We start from the raw sequence: 26,806 nt of genomic DNA, 5'->3' as shown, positions 1-26,806 counted from the left end.
GAGAAAGTTATTTTGCATAATCTGAATAATCAATTTGCTCAGTTCTCAACACACAATCTACTCGGGATAGCGAATAAATATGATATTGCCATCAACCTAAGCATGAAAATAAAATCAAACATGCAAAAAATTAATTCTATGCTGATTTTCAAGAGCATGCATGGGATTTATGGAGACCAAAACTTTTTTCAAGCTATCTATATGGTGAAGGCGTTCAAAGAATTAGAAGTAGTGATTTAGAGCTCTGTTTTGAACCAAACCAAGTACTAAGGAACTTCAACTGTCAAAACCCTCTGTCATCAACTCTAGCATTAAAGACAAAACATATGGAAACTAACGATTGAACGTATATACATTTTCTGATATTGCTTTGAAAATGGAATCGATGCTTTCCAGTCTGATATTCCTTTGAAGATGGAGTTGATGCTTCCTAATTAACTATAGTTTGAATCGATGGAGTCGATGCTTCTCAGCCAATTACAATTTGAATGGATAGATTCGATGCTTCCCAACCAGCCGTGGTTTGAATACATGCTTAATCAGTTATCTACGTCACATGCAGATTGAAAGCCCCCAAATCACTTGAACTTGGAGAAGAATGAATGAAACAGGATTCTGTTTTTAACAAAAGGGTAATTTCATCATAAAATATTTATGTTTTCTCCCGACTGAATTCAATATTATTTATGAAACATAATTGAAATTGTCAATTAACCAAACTTGCTCAATTTTTTTTTGCAAAAAACCCATATAAATATTCATATTCTACATGCATGCTTGGTTGTGATATGGCGATTTCCTTGAATGGGCTCAGATTGGATTGGGCTTGATTTGGGCTGTTCGTAGTGGAAGCCTCAAGCTCAACCCAAGCTTAAAAACTTGGATTCAAATTCAGTATGGAATCGTGAATGAAGAAATTGGCTTTGTGCGGGTTCCAAAGTCCAACTATATATTTTCCCAGTTCCAACTCTATCTATAATCCTTTAAAAGAGGCGGAGCTGCAATGGCGTCTCTGCGACTTTCTTCTCTTAATCTATTGGTCTCGACTACCAGTCAAGCTGCCTCTGCCCGGTCGTCGTTGCTCTCGCGGCGGAAAATTCACTTCTCTTATCTTGGGTTCACTCACAGGAATAAATATTGGGCTTCTGTCTCACGCAATTTCTCTACTCAAATCAAAGCAAGGAAGGAGACACCAGAGAGTGAAGAGGGTAACCATAAGACGGGCCAAGATGGATTCATCACCCCTCGTTCTCAGGACTTCAATGCCTGGTATCTCGATGTCATCGCTAACGCCGAGCTTGCCGATTATGGTCCCGTCCGTGGTACGATGGTTATACGCCCTTATGGCTACGCTATCTGGGAAGCTATCCAGGTACCCCTTTTCTTCGCTTTACTTTTGTTTTTTTACTCAACTTCGATGCAGAAAACTTCACTCTTATTTCTTATTTGTTCAATTCTTGTGCAGGATTACTTGAATGCTAAGATCAAGGAAACAGGTCATAAAAACGTGTACTTTCCGCAGGTGGGTTCTTAAGTTATTCTCATGTAACTTGTTTTCTTTTTCTGCTTTTGGTTCCAGTGATCGTGTAAATCTATGTTTGAATGGGTGTCTGGTTAACTCATTGGCAAGTTTCAAAGTTGAGGGAAAATGGAACTGATAATTACGTATGTCAGATTTAATACTTGAGGAACGTATTTGCTTGATTTGATTAAGGTCTTAAACGTCGACAGACAAAGTACATTTACATCCAATATTTTCCTCCTTTCTGGTTACAATGACAGACTAAGAGTACTAAAGTTTATAGGCAAACCATCAGAAGCAAAATTTGGACTTTGTTTGGCACTAAACTTCCCCTTCCACGAGACTTAATTTCGAAACAAATAACAACTTCAGGAAAGTCAAAACCTTTTCCTTAATTTGTTCTGTAGATTTGCATGTCCAATCTGTTGGACTAATGTCTGTTTAAACAATGTATATCTATTATAAGTTTCTCTCTCGTGTAAAGAATTTGGAATTCTGTTCTACATGTCTGCTCCTCACCTTTACCAAATTAATACCTTATACCATGTGTATGCAAAAAGCTTTGCATTCAGCAAATGTTTCAGGATTAATGTGCCTTTTATGCATAGTTTTCAAGGCGCCAAGGCGAGGCTAGGTGACAGGGGGGTGCCTTGTTGCCTAGTCGCCTAGGCGATGGATTTTTTTAAGTGAAAAATACATTTCCTAGGTAGTTCCCTAGGTTCCATAACCATCTTTCCTTAATAACTCTCCCTAATTTTCATAAGAAAATTATAAACTTCATGTTTATGTCTAGGAAATTAACATATTTATGAGAAGAAAAATAAGAAAGAAAAGAAAATTCAATAAATATGGGGACTGAACCCCTATTTTTGTTATAGGAAAAGAAGAAAAGAAAAGGTGGAAGAAGAAGAAGAAGAAATGTGTTGATTAGATAAAACTTTAAGTTTTTCCCTTACTTATTGGTTCAAATTCTGAAGTCTTTGAGGGTTCAATACAGCAGTTAGCAATGTTCGTGTTGATTAAACCCTAACAAATAAGAAAATAATAAAAAGAAATTAGTTTATAAATACAAAAAATGAATATTTTTGTTTAATAATGTCTTTTATAATTATAATCTCAAAAAAGTAACAATATAAAAGTATTTTATAAGACAGTATACAAAACTGGTAGGCGACTGGGCGAGGTCAGCCTCCAAGGGCGCCTTGTTGCCTTGACAACTATGCTTTTATGTTTGCATTATATAATATATATGCCCACATCTTTGAAGCCAAAGCATTTAAAATTTCAATGCTTTTCCTTAGGCTCAGTTTGGAAAGAGTACAAATACAAATATGTACAGTACAAAGAAATAGATAAAAATAATACAAGATACAAGGTTTTGCACTCTACATATTTGTATTTGTACTCCTTTGGGAAGAGTACAAATACAAATATGGGTGGTGCAAATACAGGTTTAGAAATACAAAATACAAGTCTTTGCACTGTACATGTTTATAACTGCGCTCCTTCCAAACTGAGCGTTAGCTACATTTCTGTTATTTTTCATATATAGGATTTCTTATTTTTCTCTTGTGGGTTTTAGGAAACTCTTCAAATACCACCAGAAAGTGAGAGTTTTAAAATATCTGTTCATAAATGCCACCTATTTAAACTAAACAAGGACTATTTTTGATAAATATGCAGCACCATGAAAATGGAGGTGCATGAAAAGTCTGAATGGGGTTACTATTTGTCAGCGCATCACCCTTTCATATTGTTAATGTGGCTAATGTCTTTTATGTAAAAGTGCTTGAAGTTCCCTCAGAAAATTTAAAATACCCTGGATCTTTAGAAGGATTGTTATATTCTTATAATCATTAGAAGATGATATATATTGTTAGTAGGGATATAATCTCACTCCTCTTATAATCTGAAATAAGCCATTTATGGACCAAGCCCAGTAGACGAGAAGACACACTGAGCTTTTGAGGTCTTGTCTTTAAAGATCAAGACTGTTTGGTTCACGCTGTGGTCTACCAGGCTGTTAAAACAGCTGGAGGCTATTTTCAGTGCAGAAAGACCAAAAGCTTCATTTGAAGCTTCCTTATTTTTGGCTTTTTTGGTCTTTCTGCGTGCTCATCTTCGGGTCTTTTGGTCTACGTGATACCAAACAGGAAAAGACCATATTTTGGTCTTTTGAGCTTCCTGCAGACCGAAAGACGCACCAAACACCACCTTAGTTTTCAATTATTCAGTTATCTGATATTTGCATTCAAATCACATGTGCAGTTTATACCATATTCATTTATAGAAAAAGAAGCTAGCCATGTGGAGGGTTTCAGTCCAGAACTAGCACTTGTAACCATTGGAGGAGGAAAGGAGCTAGAAGAAAAACTTGTGGTAATTTTCTTTCTTCTATCCATAGCATTTTGATGGTTGGTTCCTTTTCAGAAAAGTTCATGAGAAATCGTAGCCTGAGTTTTGATTTTGTTCCTTTCACTTGCACTTTTGAGGTACTGGCAGGTACGACCTACTAGTGAAACCATTGTCAATCACATGTTTACTCAATGGATTCATAGTTACCGTGATCTCCCTCTCATGATCAATCAGGTGCTTTTTTTTGTTGCGTAGCCTAATTATTATCATACTTTAAAAGTGGAATTTTACTACATTGATCGAAAAAAAAGTGGAATGTTACTAAGCTCTTTTTATGTTCCATCCCTTCTAGTGGGTGAATGTTACAAGGTGGGAATTGCGGACAAAACCATTTATTAGGACACTTGAATTTCTCTGGCAAGAGGGTCATACAGCTCATGCAACTGCAGAAGAGGCAGAAAAAGAGGTTTGCATGATATTTACATAATGATTTATCACAATAATTCATGATTGTGACCAATTAATTAATGGTATCATTGGACTGCAGGCACTGCAGATGATTGATGTCTATGAGAAATTCGCTTATGAGCAAGCTGCAGTACCTGTTATTACAGGTCGAAAGTCACAGCTTGAGACATTTGCTGGTGCATCAAGAACTTATACAATTGAAGCCATGATGGGTGATCGTAAGGCTCTACAAGCTGGAACTAGCCATAACCTTGGGCAGAATTTCTCCCGTGCCTTTGGAACACAGGTCCAAAATGCTAGTTGTAACTTTTCAAGTGATCAGAGATATTAGCCAAAACATTTGAAACCTAATATGAATGTGGGACTTTGTGTTTATTTAAACTGCTTCACTCTTTGTACTATAACCATTTCCCTGCACTTTAGTTTTTTATGGTATGTTTACAAGTAGCATACTTCTGGATCCACTGTCCTGAATTTTCATCTTCTCCCTTTATTTTTGTGGGATTGGCATTCACCATTATAATTGGTGATTGGGTGCCATGAATTAATTTCCAACTTTCAACATTAGTTGAAAGGATGTTGGAATTCATCTTGTCCTAGCTATCTACAAGTAAGCATTTAGATTTTGACTCCTCAAAAAAGCAAAACCTTTAGAAAGGAGGTTGTCCGATTATCAGGAGGGTGAAGTAGAGTCCATTGGTCTTGGTGGAAAGAAGTTTGAAGGAAAAATGTATAAGAGAAAAAAGTCTAGAACAAAACCTTTAGCAGAAGATGGAGAGACTGAGGTTGAAGAGAGAAACTCCGAGACTAAAGATATTGATGATACCTTGAGTGTTGCTTTGAAGGATGGGGTTATCATTGATGAGAGTTGAGGGTACAATAGATCTGGAAACAGTGGTAAATATAGAGGTGGAGGTGAGCAAAGTTTGGGGTTTGAACAGAAGCAGATATGAAAGACGGTGATCAAAGACAATAAACGGTGGTGAACGATGACAGTGAAAAATGATATTGAACAGAGGATTTGAATAGAGACTTGGGGTTGGTAGCTGTGATGTAGCTAGTCCCAATGTCGACTTTGACAAAGGGTGTGTCTGTTAGGGAAGTAGGTAAGGTGGAAGAAAGATCGGAATTTCTAAAGAGATGCTTAGTAGGTAGATTTGTGCACTTGGACCCTTGCTATAATAGAAATGGAGAAATGGGTGAGTGCTGAGTGGAGAAACCTGAGTTTATCTTGTGTTCGTAGGTTGGGGGTGCCTTTGTTTCTCTTTAGCTTCAGGTGAAGAGAAGACATGGAGGAGGCCTTAGCAAGGGAAGGGATATGGAGAAGAAAGAACCTATAATTTTATTTTATTTTATTTTTTTATTTTTTTTTTCAGTAGATGGTTGTCCTTTTTGAGAAAGGATGTAGAGAAAATGAGATTTGTTTGGATAAATGTCTATGGGATACCATTACATGCCTGGAATACAAAGGTCTTCAGAGCCACTGGAATTGTTATAGGAAGCTTTAGAAGATTTGATTTTAGGAATAAAAGGTGGGAAAACATACAGCTTGCAAGAATACTAATTGAGACCGAGGGTGTAAATTTGATTCCAACTTTGCCGGATCTGTTTTACCTTGATGAGGTCTTCAAACTTAGGATCGTTATAGCTGGTGAAGACCCTTTGTTTTGTGTGAAAGACCAAAGGCAGCAAGAGAGGCATAAAAAATGGGCAGGTTAAAGAAACCTCCTGCTTTTCATCCTGCTCTGAGAGAGATGCAGAGAAAGAGGTTTTTCAAAGTTGAAAGGTTAGGGGCTTGTGTTGTAAATTTTGGGTTTCCCCAGACTGAAAAGGCTTGAGGATTTTAAATTTTGGACCCAGTGGGGCTGGCTCAATTGATAAGAGGGTTTTATTTGATGAACTGAGTTGGGTCGATTCAAAGGCTGGCTTGACACTACTGCGGTCCAAATCTATTCTTTTCTTGAACAGGGACTTATCGAAGGGGAGCCAAGGCCTAAAAATCATAGAGGCCACCGAAGAAGGTCTGAGATGACTTCAAAGGAAGATGATGAACGTGTTTGGAAGGGGCAAATACAAATGCTTTGTTACAAGATACTCCTATACTAATGGTGACTGCTTTGTGAGTAGGCGAAATGCTTTCGAAGAAAACCTAAGAGATCAAATGGTTCTGGACAAGACAAGTGAATACTGAAGAGGCAAAGGTTCACAAAGATTTCGGAGTTGTTTCCACTTCACCTTGTGCAAGAAAAGGTGTGGAAGACACTTTTTTGCTCTTTGGGATGGAGAAAGAGTTTGTTGACTGCATGTCCTCCAGTCGCAGTGTTGTGGAACACAAGTGTTCCTTGGAGGTAGGCTACATTGATTCCTTCGGTTTCTTTGAGTTCAATATGGGGAAGAGCTTTGAGAGTAAACTGTAAACAATGAAAGGAATTGGGGCTTGATTCTTTATCAATTAAGGGTATGGATTAGGTCCTAGTGCTGAATCCTGTTGTTGGTGGGGGAAGAATGATGAAGGGTCCAAAGTCCTGTTTGGCTTAAATTACTATTCCAGAGGAGAAGGGGTTAAAGGATGAGGGAAGGACTAAAGGAAAAGGCCAAACTGATGGGAGGAGCTAAGAGCTTGCTGATTGGGGAAGGGGAAATAAAGAGGGAGGAGCTGGATCAGTTTGCTGTGGTGTTTGAATATCATGTTGGGGGGCTTGCTGATTGGCCTCCATATTTGTGCAGTAGAAATATGGAGGCCAATAATTGAAAGAGCGGAGAATAGGTTGGAGAGCTGGAAAGCAAATATCTTTCTATGGGGGGCAGAACTACACTAGTGAAGAGTGTTCTTACTAGTTTACCGACTTATTATCGATCTTTATTGAAGATTCTAGCAAAGATGGTGGAAAAAATTGAGAAGCTTCAAAGGGATTTCTTGTGGGAAGGGGCTGGGGGAGCTAAGAAGTTTCATTTGGTGAAGTGGGACAAGGTATGTAGGCCAAAAGGGAATGGTGATTTGGGTATTAGGAGGGTCAAAATTTTCAACAAGGCCCTTTTGGGGAAGTGGCTTTGGAGGTTTGGGCTAGAAAGAGAGAGGGGGTCTCTTTGGAGGAGGGTTGTAGTTGGGAAGTATGGATTGGTGAGATTTGGGTGGGAGTCAAGGGAGGTCTCCAACTCTTATGGGGTGAGTGTCTGGAAAGGGATAATGCTGTTCAATCAAGAGTTTAAAGCTTCAGTTACGTTCAAGTTGGGTGATGGGTCAAGGATAAGATTTTGGGAGGAGTGGTGTGAAGTAGGGAAGCTGTGTGAGGTGTGCCTGAAGCTTTGCAGGTTGACTGAGCATCACATTAAAGTTGATCAATGCTTTGAACTGAGGGGAGATCAGATTGTATGGTGCCCCAAATTCAGAAGATCACTGCTGGATCAGGAGATAGAAGAATGTGTTCAGCTGCTGGAAAGTTATAGAAGGTTAAGGTTTCATCTTCCTCGAGGGATGGGCTGTGGTGGAAAGTGCAGGAATGGGGTCTGTGAAATCCTTCTACTTGGCGTTGGTGAAGGATCAGTTGGTCTCAGATCATGTGTATGTGTGTGTGTGGGGGGGGGGGGTCTGGGGGAATCCTGTTCCACCTAGAGTGGAAGCATTTGCTTGGACAGTATTCTAACAGTTGACCACTTAAAAGTAGAGGATTCTGTTTAGAAAATTTGTGTTTTGTGCTGCTTGGATGAAGAGACTGTATTCTACCTATTCTTTTCTTGTAGGACTGCAAGCATCATTTGGAAATTCTCTTCCTCTCTATTTGGGCAAAGAGTAATTCAGCCAAGGTCGACAGCAGAAATTTTCTCTTCTTGGCCAAGATTTGGAGGAAGCAGGAAGCAAGGATAGTTTGGAGCTTCCATTTCCTTTGCTGTGTGCTGGGTCCTGTGGTGAAAGAAACAGAAGGCTTTGTGAAGATAAAGCTAAAAATACTGAAACACTGGTGGCTCTGGTGGGGAAACTAGTAGCAGATTGGGTTTGGGTGCTTCCAGATTTTGATCAAGTCAGTAGATCAGATTTGGGGGAGGGCTTCTGGAATGTGCTTGAAATTCAGTCTTTATAATCTGTTTCAGATTTGTTTCAGTCTATGTTTTTAGATCAGAGTTGTTTTGTTCTGTAAAGCTAGGTGCCGTCTTGTCACCTATTGGACTGTATCTATCTTTTTCTGTTTAATGAATTTTATTTTTACTCTTCAAAAAAAAAAAAAAACTGATGGGAGAATGAAAGATTCTTACAGAACAAGACCTTTGGCAGAGACTGTAGTTGAAAGGATTCAAGATGGTGCTATTTCTTCCGATGAAGAGGGAAGTCTGAGCGAGGAGGATGAGGAAGAAGTTTGTATAGATGAGATGAGACTCGTCAGATTGACAAAGCTGTTGATGTGACTAAAATTGTAGACATGGCTGTGGATGTAAGTAAAGCTTCAGGCTTGTTTGTTTTGGGAAGAGAGTCATTTACAAGGAAAATGTTCCAAGATTTGGAGGTACGCTACATGATGTCTGAAAGGGAGAGTGCTGGAGATTTTCAAGTGCATTCACTGCCAATTGATGAAGACCACACTAACTAAACCACAGCTAGTTTGGAAGAGGATGTTAGTGAAAAAACTGAAGCTTTGGTTGATGCCGAATTCTTTGAGAAAAACACAATGCTGGAGTTGGAAGGGATTAATGAGAACCCCCTATTGCTCGTTGGAATTTTGGAAGAGTGTTTTTTTTTTAATCAATAACTGTGAAATGTATTAATTAAGATTAAGAAAAATTACAAAGCAAGAGGGCTAAACAATCTTAGCTCCCTAGAACAATCATTGAACACCAAAATACAATTACAATACGACCCAAAATATAGAGTTTCTGTTCACCCCTTGCCTAGCTAGACCAGCTGCCAGTGAGTTTGCACTTCTCTTTACCCATTTGTACTGAATTCCATATCCTAGAGTTATCCTCTTTTAACCAGTTCACCACAACTTCAGAGTCTCCTTCTATGATCAGCTTACTAAATTGCCTAACATTGACTCTTTGTACCCCTTCAAGAGCTGCAAGTCTCTCAGCCCTCAAGGAATCTCCCTCCCTTATTGGTCCAGAAACATAGCTAACAGGTTCCCATGTTCATCTCTTATTGCTCCCCCTATTCCGGATGGCCCCGGATTACCCATACTGCTGCCATCAAAATTCAGTTTAACAAAGCCATGAGGTGGAGGAATCCAACAAGAGTTTGATGGCTTTTTAGCTGAAGCTAATTCTGCAATCTCCTTGTAGTTTTTTAGCATCTCATCTACTGAGAATTCTGCAAACAATGCCAAAGTTTTCAGCCAATGTATCACCCTAATATGGATGACCTCCAATATTACTTCCAAGCTTCTCTCCTTTTTTGAGAAGATCCGTGAGTTTCTCTCAGTGATTTAAAAGGCGTGCCTCAGGTGCGCCTAAGCACTCAGGCGAGGCGCATTTTAGGGTAGGTGCCTCGCCTAGGTCCTAGGCGCAGCCCATTCAAAAGGTGCACGCCTGGTGCGCCTTGCACCTTAGCCCAGGTGTGCGCCTTTTGAAAATTCGCTCGCTTTGCTCGATCACCGAAGCTTCAAGAATCCCCTATTTGGTAATGTTGTCCATTCTTTCATCTTAATAAAATATCTTCTTAAAAGCAATTAAAACTATAAAATTATTATTTTTTGTGTGAAATCTAAGAATTTAAGACCCTAACATGGACTTGTTTGGGCTTGCCTCAAGGGGCGTGGCACAAAGGTGGCTCGTAGATGTTTTATATGTTTGATTTCATTTTTAAATTCTCATTTGAATATGCTTTACATATTATATTTATGTATTTTAATTTTAGATAATAGGTTTTTTAAAACATTTATTTTAAAACTTAAGTTAATATTTTTATTAATATTATGTTATGTAATTTTTTGATTTTTTGATTTTTTTTTGAAATTTTTAGCTTTTTTTTTTAAATTGTGTGCCTTGCCTCAAAAAGGTGCGCGCCTCGCCTTGCGCCTTGCGCTTTTAAAACATTGGTTTCTCTCCTCCCAAACAGTCCAACAAATTGCAGCCCTCATACATCTCCACATAATCTTGGCCCTTTTTGTTGGCCAACTCGGCATGGAACTGAATAAACTTTGCACATTCAAAGGGGGGGGGGGGGGGGTCCACCTGCACCCAAACAAAGAAGTACACCATTCCCAAATGACTTTAGTAAACCGACATGAAATTAGTAAATGGTATTCAGACTCACCATTAGCTTTACAGAGAGCACACTAGTGAGGACACAAACAATTATTGGGTCTTTTTCTTTGAAGTAAATCGCTTGTATTAACACTTTCCAGAAAGGCTTCCCAACAGAAACTCCCAACCTTTGGAGGTATTGGAAAACACCCACTTCTTTAACAGGGAAGGACAAACCCAAAGAAGAAGGTTGTGTTAGGGCTTTAAAGAAAGAAGCACATGTGAAAGAACCCGAGGGGGTAAGTGTCCAAATTCTACTGTCTGCCTTTGTTGGCTCTAGGAAGACCCCTTCAAGAATGGATAACAAGGATAAAATACAATCAAACTCTATGTCCCTGATTTCCCTTCTAAAGCCCAAGTTCCAGCTGAACCCAGAAGCTGATTTAGAAGGAACAAGGAGGAAACTGGTTCATTTTTAAATGTGGAAAGAGTGAAAAGACTCAAGAATTGGTCTTTTAAGGGAAAATCCCCAATCCAGATATGTTCCCAAAAATTGATGAGATTGCCTGAGTGCAAGTCATACCTGATCCATGGAGAGAACAATGGTAAAATAGCTTGAATAGCTTTCCAAGGTGTTGCTCTTGTAGTCCTTGTCAAAATCCCAAAATCCCATCCATTGTCTACTACCCCATGAATACTGCCTACTATCCTCACCCACAGTTTATCCTTCTCCAAAGAAAACCTCCACAACCATTTCCCTAGTAGTGCCAAATTCCTATTCCTTATGTTCCCAATACCCAATCCTCCCTCCCTCTTGCTCTTACAAACCATCTCCCACCTAACCCTATGGTCCTTCTCCTCCCCTGGCTCCTAGAGAAAATCTCTCATTTGTTTTTCTAATTTGCTAGCCACCCTAACTGGAATCTTAAAGACTGATAAAAAAGTAGACAAGAAGGTTAGCTAATGTAGACCTGATTAAAGTGATTCTCCCACCAAGAGACAAATAATTCTTCTTCCAAGTTGCTAGTCTCTTTTCAAACCTCTCCACAACCGGAACCCAAAACTCATCTTTCTAAGGGTTATCTCCCAATGGCAAACCGAGGTAGTTTGAGGGCCAATTAGAAACTGCGCACTCCAAAATGTTTGCACACTCCGATGTCTCCCCCTCCCCCATATTGACCCCAACTAAACAACTCTTCTCAAAATTCACCGTAAGGTTTGACATTTTCTCAAAGAGTTGTATAGTGAACTTCAGGTTTCTTTTCCTATTAAGGTCCCCTCCTTCACAAAAGAGTGTTGTGTCATCTGCAAATTGCAAATGTGTGAGTGTCACATTCTTCCTTCCAACTCTCCAACCTCTTATTAAGTCCCTGGAGTCTGCTCTAGAAATTAGTCTCCCCAAAACTTCTGCAACCATCGTGAATGAAAAAGGGGAAAGGGGATCTCGGTCTCCTTGTCTTATCCCTCTCAAAGCTGGAAAGAAATCTACCACTGTCCCATTTACCAATATGGAGTAATGGCTTTTTCTGATGCAGCCCATCACCCACTTACACCACCTGTCTCCGAACCCAAAGTTGACCATCACCTCCAGCAGGAAAGACCAATCCACCATGTCGTAAGCCTTTTCCAAATCCAATTTGCATACCACCCCTTTTTTCTTGAATCTCTTGAACTCCTCCAGACTCTCATTTGCTACAAGTATTTGATCTATTATCTGCCTCCCTTGAACTCCTCCAATTTGCATACCACCCCTTTCTGGAAGTGTTTTAACAAATAGAAGATTTAAGAAACAGTGAAAACATCGAGATGGTCTGATCTCAAAGGCTTTTGCTAGACTAAAAGGGGACCTCTTTGGGATTAAACCAAGCAAGAAGATCTTGAAGACCAAGAAAACCAAGAAAGAAGATTCTGATCTTAAAGGCTTTTGTTGTTTCTTGTTGGTTTTGAAGTGTTTTGTTTGTGCTGTCTTGAGGTTGAGTTTTTTTTTTATGTTTTGTTTTGTTTTGTTTTTTTTGAGTTGGTTGGTCTCTGGCTGTTGTGGTTTGTCTTTTAGTGGTCTTTTTGGGCTCTTGGGTTTTGGTAATTTTGTTGAGGCTTGGCTGGTTTGGTTTCTTGCTTGAGAGTTGGAGTGTCACTCCCCTTTTGTACTCTCCTTTTCTTTTTTAATTAACTTTATTTCTATTACCAAAAAAAAGTTTTGGGTTTGTATTGTATTGGCGGGTAGGAATATGCAAGGGAAGCTTTTAAGAAATTGGAAGAAAGATTTGGCACGCCTGGGAAATGTGGGGAAAATAAAAGCCTGGATCCTAAGGTGGAGTGTGGCATTGCTGTGATGTGGTGATCAAAGCAGTCTGGAATCACCAGAGTTTGGGTTTCAAGAGAACAATGAATCAGTTTCAAATGAGATATTTGAAAAAAAAAATACAATCCTGGAATTAGAAAGAGGTAACCCTATGGTTTTGAAGATTATTGATAAGAATCCTAATGCGGTGAGATGTTTCAGAAGCCAGAGAAATCACCATAACTGTTCAGGGGTCGAAAATCATTACAAGAAAGCTAATAAGTTTAGAGGTTAGTGTTCAAGAATCTGAAAAGGCGGACGAAGTTAGGGTAATCCTTTTAGTAGGTTAGTGGTCTTGGACAGGGGTTTGTGGGTCTTATTTTTGAGATGGATTTGGGGGGGCTAAATCCTGTGGTTAATTGTATGTTTTGACTTTTGAGTGGGGTGTTGTACTGTTTTTTCTTTGTTGGGGTTCTTGGGAAGTCTTTTTCTGCTGGTCGTGTTGGGTGGGGTGATAAGTTGTCACCCTTCTTGTATTCTTCTCTCTTAATAAAATTTTCTTTTTTATTTATTGTCAAATAAAGAAAAGCATAAAAAACTGATAAAAAATGGAAGCAGTTGGATTAGCCTTTGTTAAGAGTCAACAGTACAGGGGTATTTTGGTCTTTTGGTTTATCTTGTTAGAAGTGAAAGGTCTGTTTTATTCAACTTTAAGTTATGTGTCCCATCACTTATAAGGGACAATACTGTCTTATTTGCACCTCAACTTATTCATTATAAATACAAAGTGGGTCGGCTAGATGGGTGACTTTTCCTCTACTGCCGAACCCTTCTTCTTCAAACCTGAACTGAATAAGATTATTCACAGCCTTTTTTGTTAGTTGTTTTTTCAAACTAACGTGGCTGAACTAAATGACATTTTTTGCATTGTCTTTTTTAATGGATGAAAGAATTAACAAAATATACAAGAGTATAGTAATCAACCTAACTTGAGCTTCATCCACTAAGGAGAAAGTAATATGCCATTCAGTTCATCTACTTCAGATATTGTCAAAAAGCCCTAAACTTTTTGGTAGTTCATTTATCGTCAATTCTAGATGATCAAGTGATCAACTACCTTGTATGACATAGCTCATTATATTATCCTGTCATCTGTTATCATCATAAATAACCATGACACCATGTAATGAATATAAGAGGTCAACTCCTTAGCATTATTATGTAATTCTCTATAATCCCCTCATATTGCCAGCTGGTTTAGTGATTTTGGTACCAGCTTCATAAATGCAAACCATGTAACTTGAACCAATATGCAAATTAGTTACCATTCCATGCATCTCCCTCAAGTTATAAAATTTACTTTATGCATGTTCTATAGCTATGGATTTTGGAATGATACATGGGATTTTATTGTCTGTTACTAAGTGGATTTGCTAACTTTATGTTATATATGTTCTTGTTGTCATGTTTTAAGTTATTCAGTGGTGCAGTGCATGCACCTGTACTTGTGTGGATTCCACTTAACATTAATGTATGTGGACCCATACAGTTCACAGATGAAAATGGACAAAGGCAGCATGTATGGCAGACATCATGGGCTGTCAGTACCCGTTTTGTTGGTGGTATCATCATGATTCATGGAGATGATGCTGGTTTGATGCTTCCTCCCAAAATAGCACCAGTACAGGTAAGCCTGAGGTCTTTCCTCGTTGCATCTTACAAGAATTGCTAGCATTTATTTGAGGATAAACTTCAGGTTAGTGCAGGGGTTGTTTCATATGAAATTAGGATATTATTTTTCTTGGTTACATTGGAGATAAAATATTTATGAAGTTTAGTCTCATTGACAGATGAACATATGCTTTGTGCAAAAAAAAAAGCCTATTTATGCTTCTTATTAAATAAGCTTTGTAAAAGGTTGTCATTAGGATAAAAAGTCCAAGAAAGTTCTGTTCAACGGATGAAATTACTATGAAAGTGGCAAGGTGCCAACCAGCTGGTCAGTAAGATCTCCTGCTGATCATAGTGGAGACTTGGGATCGAATCCCGCCTGCACCTGGGTTGGAGGATGGGCTACCCCCCGTTGTGTATCCCTTCAAAAGAAATAAAAAAAAAAGAAAAGAAATTACTATGAAGGTGGGAATTAAATAATTTGCCAGATTTGATCAATGCTAGCTGCTGCTTCTTCCCCTGTGGGGTGTAAGGGATACTGTCCACAGTTCAAGATTCTAGATATCACTACAGAAGATCCTGCAACTGGATCTAGAATGTTGAAAATGCATGTGTGTGACACGTTAGCAAAGAAGTTGCTTATCATTTAAAGCTACTTTTCAGGATCACATCTAAATAATCTACATTTGTTGTTCTTACCATCACTATACTCAAACCCTAGCTAATAGAACTTTGTGCATTCTTTTTGTTCAAAATATACTTAAGCCATTAACTTGCCAATAAATTTCAATATCCTTTTCTTTTTAATATACTTCATCTTGAAGTTTCTTCCTGTATTTCAAGTTTCAATAGATACATAAATATGCACACGATAGTCTCAGGTCAAGGATCTGTAAAATGTTCTGGGGCCCTACAAATTCCCATGTATACAATATTCAGAGGATTGGGATCACCAGCAAGTGATTGAGTGAATCCTTATGGAGATTACTTGGGCCAATATCAGCCTCTTTTAACATCTTTTTTCTGTTAGTATTTTATAATTGGATGGTTGAGAAAAGTCTTTTAGATAAGTAAACCAAAAGTCTAATGAAAGGTAATACTGTTGTTGTTGTTGTTGTTGTTTTTCTTTTTCTTTTTTTTTTTTTTTTTTTTTTTGTAGGCACCCTTTGTGCTGGGAACTATCCCCTGGTTCCTGATCCTACCATGTCAATCACTCAATCCTGGTTTACTCATCAATTAGGAAATTCAGTTCCCTAAGGCTATGTTTGGTTTGAAGGAAAAGGAAGAAGGGAAAGGTAGGGAAACCCATACAAGGTTTGTAAAGGTTTCCTAACCTTTCCTTTCCATACTTTTTCCTTCAAACCAAACACAGCCTAAGTGGTCGTTGTGCACCTGAGCTTGGTTTGGAAATATGCCAATGATGATTTTATTCAACAAATGGGATAACATCTGATTTTTATTAAAAGAGGACCTAGAGAATTGTTGAAATGAACTAGATATCAGATCCTCAAAAGATGTCGGATGATGCTGTTTTGTGTGTGTGCGTGTGTGTAAGCACTCTCTTTGCAGGAACCAGTCCATGATCTGTCTACTAATTCACTAATGAATTCAGTTCCCTCTGTATCCATGTGGCTTTAATTGAAACTGCACCAACAAAAATCTGACTAAAATTTGAGGAGATAACCTCCATGTCTTCTTGCTTAACTCCTTTGATAGCTAGACTAAACAATCCCTGTTCCTTTGCTATACAAAGCCCAGTAAGTGCAGCCAGAACATCAGCCTTTGTGGAATCAGTAATCCCATTTGGTCCACTAAAAACCCACCAAATGCTTCCATCTCTTGATTCTCTTCTTCTTGACACACCTCCAATTCCATCTGTGCTAGGATTTCCCAAAGTACTACCTTCAAAATTTAAAATAAAACTCCTCTTCCCTATCTAGGAGTTTGGGAAATCTTTGAGGGATGGGGGGAAGAAAACAAGATCTCCACCACATTCAGCTGTAGACCATTCAAAGAAATCCCTTTGAATTCTGTAGTCCAGCAGAAGAAAAAATAAAATAGAAGAAGAAAAGAAGGAAGAGAGAAGAAGAAGAGAAGGAGAAGAGAAGTTCTTAACTTCTTATTCAAAAAGGATGTGGCTGGCGGCACCTAAGTTATTATTTATACTTAGGGTGACAGCTTATAACAAATAGAGGAGGAAATGCTAGAAATACCCTTGTGCTAGTACATAACATGTTACAATACTCCCCCTCAAGTTGGAGCATATACGTCAATCATGCCCAACTTGTCACACAACTCATTATGCCGCAAATAGTGAAGACCCTTTTTAAGGACATCAACTAATTTTTCTGTGGAACTGATGTAAGGGGTACAAACTTCCCCCTTTCCAAGTTTTTCCCTTATGAAATGCTTGTCAACTTCAATATGATTGGTCCTATCATGAAGAACTGGGTTGGCCGCAATATTAATGGCAGCCTTGTTGTCATAGTAGAGAGACATTGGACCATCAATAGAGAAGCCCAACTCTTCAATCAAATTCTTTACCCAAAGTAGTTTAACAACTCTATGCGCCATGGCCCTATACTCGACTTCAGCACTAGATTTGGCCACTACACTTTGTTTTTTGTTTCTCCAAGTGACCAAATTTCCACCAACAAAGGTACAATATCCACTAGTTGATTTTCTATCATCAATTGCTCTGGCCCAATCTGCATCTGTGTAGACCTCCATTTCATATGACCATATTTTTTTAATAATAACCCAGTCCCTGGATATTTCTTTAGATATCTGAGCACTCTCCCAGCTACTTCTAAATGGGAGGTTGTTGGTGCATGCATAAATTGACTAAGGACACCGACAACATAAGCTATATCTGGCCAAGTCATTGATAGGTAGAGAAGTCTTCCTACGAACCTTTGAAACTTCTTGATATCTGTCACTGGTTCTCCAATACAATCACCAAGGCAATGGTTTTCACCAATAGGGGAATCTGCAGGCTTTGCTCCCAACTTTCCTGTGTCTTGTAAAAGATCTAGGATATATTTCCTTTGAGAAATGAAGATGCCCTTTTGAGAGCGGGCAACATCAATACCAAGGAAATAATATACCTGTCTCAAATCTTTCACCTCAAACTACACAACAAAGGATTCTTTAACTCTCTGAATCTCAGAGTCCCGATTCCTTAGAATCACAATGTCATCAACATACACAATCAAGACGACAACATTCTTTTGGTTCCTTTTAACAAATAAAATATGGTTAGATTGGCACTGCTTGAACCCAATTTGTTGAAGAGCCAAGTGAAACCTACTGAACCAGGCCCTTGGGGATTGTTTCAAACCATATAAAGACTTTTTTAGTTTGCATACTTTCCTTCATACCTTGTGCTACAAACCCAGGAGGTTGAATCACGTATACTTCTTCTTTTGGATCCCCGTTCAAGAAAGCATTTTTAATGTCCAATTGGTGAAGTCCCAATCAAAGTTAACAACCAAGGATAACATAATCCGAACTGTGTTCATTTTAGCAACTGGGGCAAATGTTTCTGCATAATCAACCCCATACACCTGTGTATATCCTTTTGCAACTAACCTGGCCTTATACCTCTCAACTGACCCATTTGCTTTGTGCTTTACAATGAATGCCCACTTGCACCCCACTGGCTCCTTGCCTTCAAGAAAATCCACCAACTCCCAGGTGTTGTTTTTGTATAGAACACAAATTTCTTCCTTCATTGCATCTGTCCGTTCAGGTAGAGATAAGGTTTCTGCAACACTTTTAGGAATGGAAACACAGTCAATGGAAGTAAAAAAAGCACGAAATGAGGGTAAGATGTTTTCATAAGACAAGAAATGGGTAATATGATGCTTAGTAGTACATGATCTAACACCCTTCCTATGAGCAATTGGGACATCAAGATCGTTGGTAGAATCATCAATAGCAATAGGTTCAGTAATGTCAAGGGGAACAAGGGTACCTGGATTTGCCTTCAATGAGTCAAATGATGCTGGATGTATAGTCTCTAGTTGCTCTACATCCTTATTCAGTTGTCCCTTATGACGCCTCATGGAAACACGAAATGGAGAGGAGTCAAGAATAGAAGGGAGAGAAACCTATGGAACTTGCCTTTCCTCCACACTATTCTCCCCATGATGAGAGGCTTGGAAGAAGGGTTCAGATTCAAAAAAGGACATGTCCATCATACAAAGTAATTATGTGTGATAGGATTAAAGCATTTGTAGCCCTTTGGGGAGGATGGATAACCCAAAAAAACACATGGAATAGACTTGGGGTCCAATTTACCCCGTTTGGAGATAGGTCATGAACAAAGCACTTACAACCAAACACATGTAGAGGAATAGAAAATAAAGGAGATTGAGGAAAGAGAAGTTAATGTGGGGCCTTGTATTGCGAGACGTGATGGCATACGATTGATAACATAAGTCACAACCATCACAGCATCAACCCAAAACCGTTTTGGAACATTCATGTGTAGCATCATATTACAGGCAACTTCAAGAAGATGTTAGTTCTTCCTTTTGGCAACACCATTCTGTTGTGTTGTTTTAGTGCACGAGCTTCTATGAAGAGATCCGTGAGAGGAAAAAAATCGGCTAAGTCATGATGAAAGTATTCCTTTGCATTATCCGATTGGAAAATTTGAACTTCAACATGAAATTAAGTAAAAACCATGCGGTGGAATTCTTTCACAATTTTGGGTACTTCTTCTTTGGAATTCATAGGATATATCTAAGTATATCTAGAGTAGTCATCAATGAAGCTGATAAAATATTGTACCCACTCTCAGTAGGTAAGTTCGCAGTGCCCCAAACATCAGAAAAAAACATGGAAAGGCAAAACAAATATTTTATTATTTGATGGAAAAGTTGTTCTACAATGCTTACTCAATTGACATGTTTGACATTGCAATATAGTGACAGACACATTTAAAAAGTTCAGGAAACATAACTTTCAAAGACTCAAAGGACAAATGACCAAGGCGATTATGCCACAACCAAACTTGACTCTTAGTAGACTGACTCATAAGACTCACAGGAGTTGATGCCGCAGGACAAGCTTTATTCTCCAAAATGTAGAGGCCATCAACTATATCTCTTTTACCAATTGTCCTCGAAGCTAAATCCTGAAAAACACAAGAACGAGGAAAAAAGGTTCCACAACAGTTTAAGGATTGAATAATACTACTTATAGACAACAAATTAATAAGAAGTTTGGGAACATGAAGGGCGTGGGGTAAAACAAGGCCATCAGGAAGGGATACAGATCCTTGACCAGCAATAGTGGATAGAGACCTATCAACAAGTCTCACGTTGTCCCTCCCAGAGAGGAGTGTAGGTCTGAAATAAACAAAACTTACTAGTCATATCTCATATGGTTTGATGCCCCTGAGTCAATGATCCAAGGTGACTTAAGAACAGAAGTACACACATGAAATGCAGAAGCACCTTTGCCTAATGTGGAAGCAAAGGAAGTAGAAGGGGTAGGAGTTGACCTATCCATCTGTCCAAGAGTCCTACCATACAGTTCCAAATGATCTTTGAAAGAGTTAATGATGTATTCCTTAGGGTCAGAATCACCAGGATGTGGCTGGCGGCACCTAAGTTAGTATTTATACTTAGGGCGACAGCTTATAACAAATAGAGGAGGAAATGCCAGAAATACCCCTAAGCTAGTACATAACATGTTACAAAAAATTCCATAGAATTCAGCACCCACAAGTTACACAAGTAAGATATATGAGAGATCAAATCACCCACATACCTACCTTTTTCTTAAAAAATACAGTTATTTCTCTCTTCCCACACACACCACATCACTGCTTGAACCACCGTATCCCAATAAATTTTCCATCTTCTACCAAGACCACTACCTTGCCATTGCCAAAGGAAGTCCTCCTTATGATCAGGGGCATCCCAGCAGCCAAGTTGTAATCTACAAGATTAAGAAAGTGCAGCCAAATCTTCCTTGTTTTGTTTCTGGAGAATGTAATAGAAGATGTTCTGTAGATTCACCATTACTATGGCATAGTGTAACATGAGGGGAGATGTACAACCTACTTATGTTCGTTTTTTTTTTTTTTTTTTTGTAATAAAGTGCAAGTGTTTATTCTTTTCAAGCAGGCCTCCCACACAAAGAATGAAACTCTAGGAGGGATATGTGAACACCAAACCTTCTTAAAAGGGAAACTAGGGACATTTTCTTCCAACACCAAGGCTCTGAAAAAGGAATTATTTGAGAACCTGTTGGCAGGATGAAACTTCCAAATTCGTTGGTCAAGGGATGAAGGGGAAATGTAAACCTCTTATAGAGTAGAGAAGGTTTGCAGCTTCTCCAATCTCTACATCCCTTAGAGGTCTTTTTAAACTTAAGTTCCAATTGGTTTCAAGAGGCACAGAAGAAAGGCAAGAGGCAATGTGCTTCTTGGTTTTGGGAGAGGTGAAAAATGTCGAGGGTAGAATTAGCCAAAGTATTTTCCCCTACCAAACGTCTATCCAGAATACGATTTTAGAACCATTTCCCACTTTTCAGAGAATAAAAGAAATAAAGGTGTTATTGATGGAGGAAATACCTTTCCAAGGATTGGTAGCTTTTACCTGATTCAAGTGTACCTTGCTATCCCAACCATTCACATTTTTCCCACATTTGCTGTTGATGACAGCAGTCCAGGTTGCTTCAGGTTCCAGAGGATATCTCCACAACCACTTCCTGCTCCCAACTGACCAAATGATTCCTCTCTCTCTCTCTCCCCCATCCCACAAGAAATCACGCTGAAACTTTTCCAACCTGTTCTTCACCTTGGCTGCAATTTGAAAAAGTGATAGAAAGTAGATTGGTAAATTGTCCAGAGAGGCCTTTAACAAGGTTAGTCTTCCTCCTTTTGAGAGATAGCCTTTCTTCCATGTGGCCAGCTGTTTTTCACACTTTTTCCACTACCGGTCGCAAAAACTTTGGCTTCTCAGGTTTCCTTCTAAACACATCCCCAAATAAGAAATGGGGAGATTCTCCACTTTACAACCAAACACCTCCTTGGAGCTATTCACAAGGTTGCCACTTATGTTAATTCCCACGATGCTGCTTTTAGAGAAATTAACGTGCAACCCAACACCATCTCAAAGCAGGTGATCACCCTTTTTAGATTGTTGATGATCTCCAAGTCTGCCTCCAAAAATAGAATAATATCATCTGCAAATAATAATGTGAGATTTGAAGAGCTCCCCTTCCAACTTCAAAACCTTTCAGCAGATTTAGACTTTTAGCTCTCTCCAAAAAGTAGCTTAGGATGTCAACTACCAAGGTGAAAAGAAGAGGGGAAAGAGGGCAGCCTTGTCTCAGTCCCCGGCTAGTGTTAAAATAGCCCTTGGGTTCACCATTTAACAGGACTGAAAACCAAGCAGAGCTTATACAAGCTTGCATCTATCTCACCTGTCTACTGCCAAAGCATCGTAACTTCAGGATTTTTACTAGGCAATCCCATTCTACTTTGTCATATGATTCATTATTTATTATTATTAAATAAATGATGTTAATGGGGGCATTTATGTCATTTCATCACCTATGAAAGTCTGAAATTGGTTAGGCATGAGATCATGCTTTTCAGACGTTAGGCATCTGAAAAGTGTTATCAAACACCATCTAATTTTCATCTCCATTTGTTGGGGTCTAAGAGTGGGCAGCTCCTTGGAGGGACAAGGAATAAGTGTTGGAGAACCACCATATTGCTCTTGAAATGTATCAGATTAATTCCCTTAGAATCTTAAATGCCAAGCTTTAGGATGAAGGGTATTAGGATAACTATTTCCTTGATATTCCCTTAAATGCCCTCTTGTTCCTTCTGAAGCAGTGTAATATTTCTTCCAAAGGTAATTTATCTCTTATTCCTGCTCCATGTGGGAATATTGACTTGGGAGGGTGGCAACCTCCAAAGGCACAACCCACCATGTTTGTACCAAGGATCAAACTCCACATCTCTTTTTCAATTTAAACAATCTGATATTTCTTGTTGCTCAATTATTGTAGATAAAACACACAAAAAAAAAAAACTGAGAGCCATCTGATGCCCCACTGACAAATGAATCCAGCCTTTTTCAAGAATGCCAATGGATTGAAAGAAAGTTGGGAATGCATTGGCTTATAACTTTAAAATCAAAATGGACCCCATATGAAACCTAGGAACTCAAAACTTCAAGCTCGTGTACGAGTAAACCCTGTAAGATCTGTTTTATATTTTTTGTTTGCATCCAATAATTTATTTTGATCTGTATGTGTGTGTGTAATGTCCCCATTATAGCTACATTTATCACTAGTTCTATACAACAGTCGGTACATGTTCTCATACATGCATTAGGTAAAAGAACATAACTTTGTACTTTCTTGTTCATACATGATGGCCAAATATCTATTGAGTCTACTTGTGTTATTTGTTATCAGGTGGTAATTGTACCTATCTGGAAGAAGGATGATGAAAAAACACAAGTTCTTAATGCTGCATTATCCGTAGAAAATTTATTGAAAGCAACAGGAATCAGGGTGGAACTGGACAAGTCTGAACAGAGAACCCCAGGATGGAAGTTTAACTTCTGGGAGATGAAAGTATGCACTTTTCCCCTTACAGTCAAAATATGAATTGTTGTAATCATGGAAAAGTATGTACTTTTCCCCTTCATCATAGTTTCATTCATTTACCTGTTCTAATATCTGCTTTATTAGGAATGAATTGCTAGATGTCCGGTTTAAATGCAATATATTCTGATGTCAGGTTCTGTTTCACACTGCCTTATCAATGCTTTTCTATATCAGGGTGTTCCTTTAAGGATTGAGATTGGACCTCGTGATGTTTCAAGTGGAACTGTAGTCATCTCAAGGAGAGATATTCCAGGAAAGCAAGGTAAAGTTTTTGGAATATCTATGGAACCTCCGGTATTGGAAGCCTATGTGAAGGACAAGTTGGATGAAATCCAATCTTCTCTTCTAGAAAGGGCATTATCTTTCCGAGATAGGTAAATTATCTTGCTTTTACATGTCATCATTTATTAAGTGATGCATTCTACAGGCTAACATCAGTGCCCAGAAACCCTTCTTTGGACCTAATCAATGAGGTTTGCATATTTCTCATTACAAGCCTATCATATATTTTATTTACCAAAAAAAAATCTACCATATATTTTATTCTTTTGCATTGATTAGGTCCAAAGATGAAAACCTGGTCCACAACACCTGAAAAACATTTTTTTGGTGTTACATAACAGTACACACATTTCAGGGGCACTCATGGGGTGGGGACAGAGCAGGGTGCATGTGTGGTCCACTGAGCTTACCACAGAGAGCCTGTGGTTATGTGGGTTTGATCCCGTGCAACACTCTAAGGAACCTTGGCAATATTGGCAATATCGTTGAGTGGCCATCTGAGCAACACTCTAAGGAACCTTGGCAATATTGTTGTGGAAGCATATATTGGTCAAAAAACAATTTATAGTCAAACAATACTATGAAATACAGGAACATGATATTTTATGTAACCTGTTTTCACCTAGTCACATAGTCTCTAGTCTCTACTGCTCAGAAGTCTAGGATGCTTAACTCATTCATTTAGGTGATTAGTTATACAACTTTAACGTTAGTCGGCAGAGATGATTACTTCCTCATAACAATCATTTCACCAGACATCCTAACAAGTTCAAATAACAACCCTTTATATTCATAAGTTCATTTTAAGCTTCCCGTACTTGATTATGTTGAAAAAAAAAAGCACAATGTTCTCTATTATTTTCACCTGCTTTCAGGGTTGGATGTTCATTATTTCTACTAATTGGATCTCCAAAGAGACAAGAATAAAAGTCTATAATTTGCTATTACAAAATTGTAACATTGTTAGTTCAGACTTCTGATCAAATTAAGTCATGTGGTCAATGAAAATCACTTTACCTTTTTCAAAAAAAAAAAAAAGACAATGTTAGTTAGATTCATACATTTGGTGAAGAGGGAAATGATCAAGATGGACCACAGTCTGGTATTGCAGTCTTTGAACTTGGGAGGCCTACATAATCTGTGGTTGAAGGCTATTCATACATGTAGCAGCTGCCTGCTGTTATTAAGTTAATGCCAAAATATTTTCTATATTGATGCTAAATCAGGCAAGGGCTGTGTGCATTTGCACAAGTATAGATGTGACAATAAGTTCTTCCTTTTTGATGGAGCTGTTGTCTCAAGTCAATTTAGCAAAGCCTTATACCGACTAGATGGGGTTGTCTCAAGTCAACCTTTCAAGAAGGGGCTATGTCTCTTGTTAAATTGCGAGTCCTCAAATCATTTCATGCTAAGATGTTGTCAACCTGTTAAAATCTGAACTTGAAATGCTCCTAGGAAATTAAAGTTTTTCTTTCCTTTTCTTTTTCCCTGAATGACACTTCAGCTGTTGTCCATGCAGTAACATTGTTGATGTGAACTCGTATGATGAGCTGAAGGCTGCAATTTCTCAGGGCAAATGGGCAAGGGGTCCCTGGGCAGCGAGGTATTTAATTCCTACCCACCAGTGTCTATTTGCTTTCATCTCCCCTCTTCCATGTAAATCTGTTTGTGTGCGTATACGCACGACAGATGTTCCAAGTGTGCACTCATTTCCTGTGCTGGCCGGTACAGTGATGCAGAGGAATTGAAGGTGAAGGAAGAGACTGGAGCAACCATTAGATGTTTCCCGTTTGAGCAGCCCCAAGGAGCGAAAACATGTTTGATGACTGGCAATCCAGCGGCAGAAGTTGCAATATTTGCGAAGTCATACTAACTCAAATTTTCCTTTGATTTTTGACCACCATCTCATTCATTTTTGTACCGGTAGCATCTGCAGAGATTCTTTTTCATTTTTAGATGCAGATTTTTTTTATCCTAAATTAACATGCCTTGCCAAGAAATCATGATTTTCCACACGTTGAAAGTGTAACCAATTTGTGGTAAACGGTTGAAGTTTCAAAAGCCATGTATTTTAAAATTGTTATCATTTATTGAATTTTATGTATTTTGTATTTTGTATTTTGTGACATAACATTGAAAATAATCCATCATATTGAAGATGTCACAGAAAGGAGGACCGTCATTTGGAGAAACAGGAGAAAATTGAGTCCTTTGTTTAGACTTTATGTTCTAAACGTACAGTTTCCTTCTTTCTTTTTTTTTTTTTTTTTTTTTTGTTTTCTTTTGTTCCTTTGGTATTAGACTATTAGTACAATGGGGGGACCCAGGGGTGGCGACTGGCGACAGAACAGAGAGGTACAGGACTACGGGTAAGGTCCCACTGACCTTAATGCGGGTTGAGAAAAAGTCATGGGATGGAAATGCCTTCATTATGGCTAAAGCTTGGAATTGCATCAGCTTCCCCCCCATTTACCCGACTTGTTCAAAAGGGACTTACTAAAAGAAGGCCAACTGGTGTATATATATCCAATGATATTCTATTCTTCAAGATACAGGATTCTTTAGTCATCCATCCAAGTAATCAAAAAGAGTTCTCAATCTAAAAAACGCTAAATTGGTAACAAATGAACTTTTCATTTTCCGTACGCCACGCATCTTTCCACAATCTAATGTTTTACAAAGACCCCTTGTACCATGGGGTCAGTGACAAAGTCCATCCTGTACAATAAAACCAATGGTTTTGAAACATTCAAGGAATGTTCCCGGTTAAGGAATTCGATTCTATAGACAACATTATGAGACTGTAGATTCCCAATTTTCATCCATTACTAGCAGAGAAAGCTGAGTTCAGAGATTACCTATGTAGCAATAGAAAAAACTTGTAGAAGGGTGGAATCTTGCAATGAGGTGATGAAATCCAATCCGTTCTCACCGTTGCTTACCAAACCATTGATCTCAAGATTCAGAATTAAAAGATTTGGAAGATTCTAGGGCAGGGGAACCTGTCCTGTGAATTGGTTGGATGAGAGATCAAGTCGTTTCAGGCTTGAAGCATTGGAGAGAGATGCGGGGTTTGGTCCTTGTAGCAAGTTACCACCCACAAACAAGGTATCTAGATTGGGTAAAGTAGAGAACAAATTGGGTAAAGAAGAAAGGTTGTAACTTGTATAGAGAGTTGGAAATCTCACCTGAGAGATTGTTGTCAGCTAAGCTTAATTGTAACAAGAAATGGAGCTAACCTAATTCATTTGGAATGAATTCCTGTAGATTGTTTGAGAGAAAGATGAGGTTGTTAAGAGAGGAAAGGTTTCCAAAGGAAGAAGGGATTGAACCCGTAAGGTTATTCTTTGCAAAAGTCAAATCTTGAAGGTTGGATAGCATACCTAATTCTGGTGGGATTGACCCGTGAA

At 38.6% G+C, this 26,806-nt stretch overlaps 1 protein-coding gene across 2 annotated transcripts; it reads left to right on the top strand.

Moving 5' to 3' along the window:
- The first annotated feature begins 930 nt into the window (after positions 1–930).
- On the top strand, positions 931–25,507 carry OVA6 (Class II aaRS and biotin synthetases superfamily protein). 2 transcript variants are annotated; one of them, XR_734972.3, is made up of 11 exons: positions 931–1,372; positions 1,466–1,522; positions 3,791–3,901; positions 4,025–4,111; positions 4,230–4,343; positions 4,425–4,631; positions 14,350–14,487; positions 22,920–23,081; positions 23,289–23,376; positions 24,916–24,999; positions 25,128–25,297. XR_734972.3 is itself a non-coding variant. In XM_010256965.3 (11 exons), exons 1-11 carry the CDS (start codon positions 1,004–1,006, stop codon positions 25,267–25,269), a joined length of 1,671 nt encoding a protein of 556 aa, XP_010255267.1. In that variant the 5' UTR covers positions 937–1,003; the 3' UTR covers positions 25,270–25,507. The 2 variants fall into 2 exon arrangements, 1 of the variants encoding a protein (XP_010255267.1); XM_010256965.3 differs by having other exon boundaries at positions 937–1,372; positions 23,289–23,488; positions 25,128–25,507.
- Positions 25,508–26,806: the final 1,299 nt, after the last annotated feature.

This window comes from Nelumbo nucifera, chromosome 1 (assembly GCF_055504915.1).
Source record: "Nelumbo nucifera cultivar China Antique chromosome 1, China Antique-T2T, whole genome shotgun sequence".
In the NCBI taxonomy this organism is placed as follows: Eukaryota; Viridiplantae; Streptophyta; class Magnoliopsida; order Proteales; family Nelumbonaceae; genus Nelumbo; species Nelumbo nucifera.
This window is presented reverse-complemented; position numbering and strand designations above follow the sequence as displayed.

What these genes read in the sequence shown, in the direction of transcription:
- OVA6 (XM_010256965.3), top strand. Translation starts at nt 1,004, where the DNA reads ATGGCGTCTCTGCGACTTTCTTCTCTTAATCTATTGGTCTCGACTACC. An exon ending in CAGAAGAGGCAGAAAAAGAG is followed by an intron (nt 4,344 to 4,424) that starts GTTTGCATGATA and finishes ATTGGACTGCAG; the next exon opens with GCACTGCAGATGATTGATGT. An exon ending in TTAACTTCTGGGAGATGAAA is followed by an intron (nt 23,082 to 23,288) that starts GTATGCACTTTT and finishes TTTCTATATCAG; the next exon opens with GGTGTTCCTTTAAGGATTGA.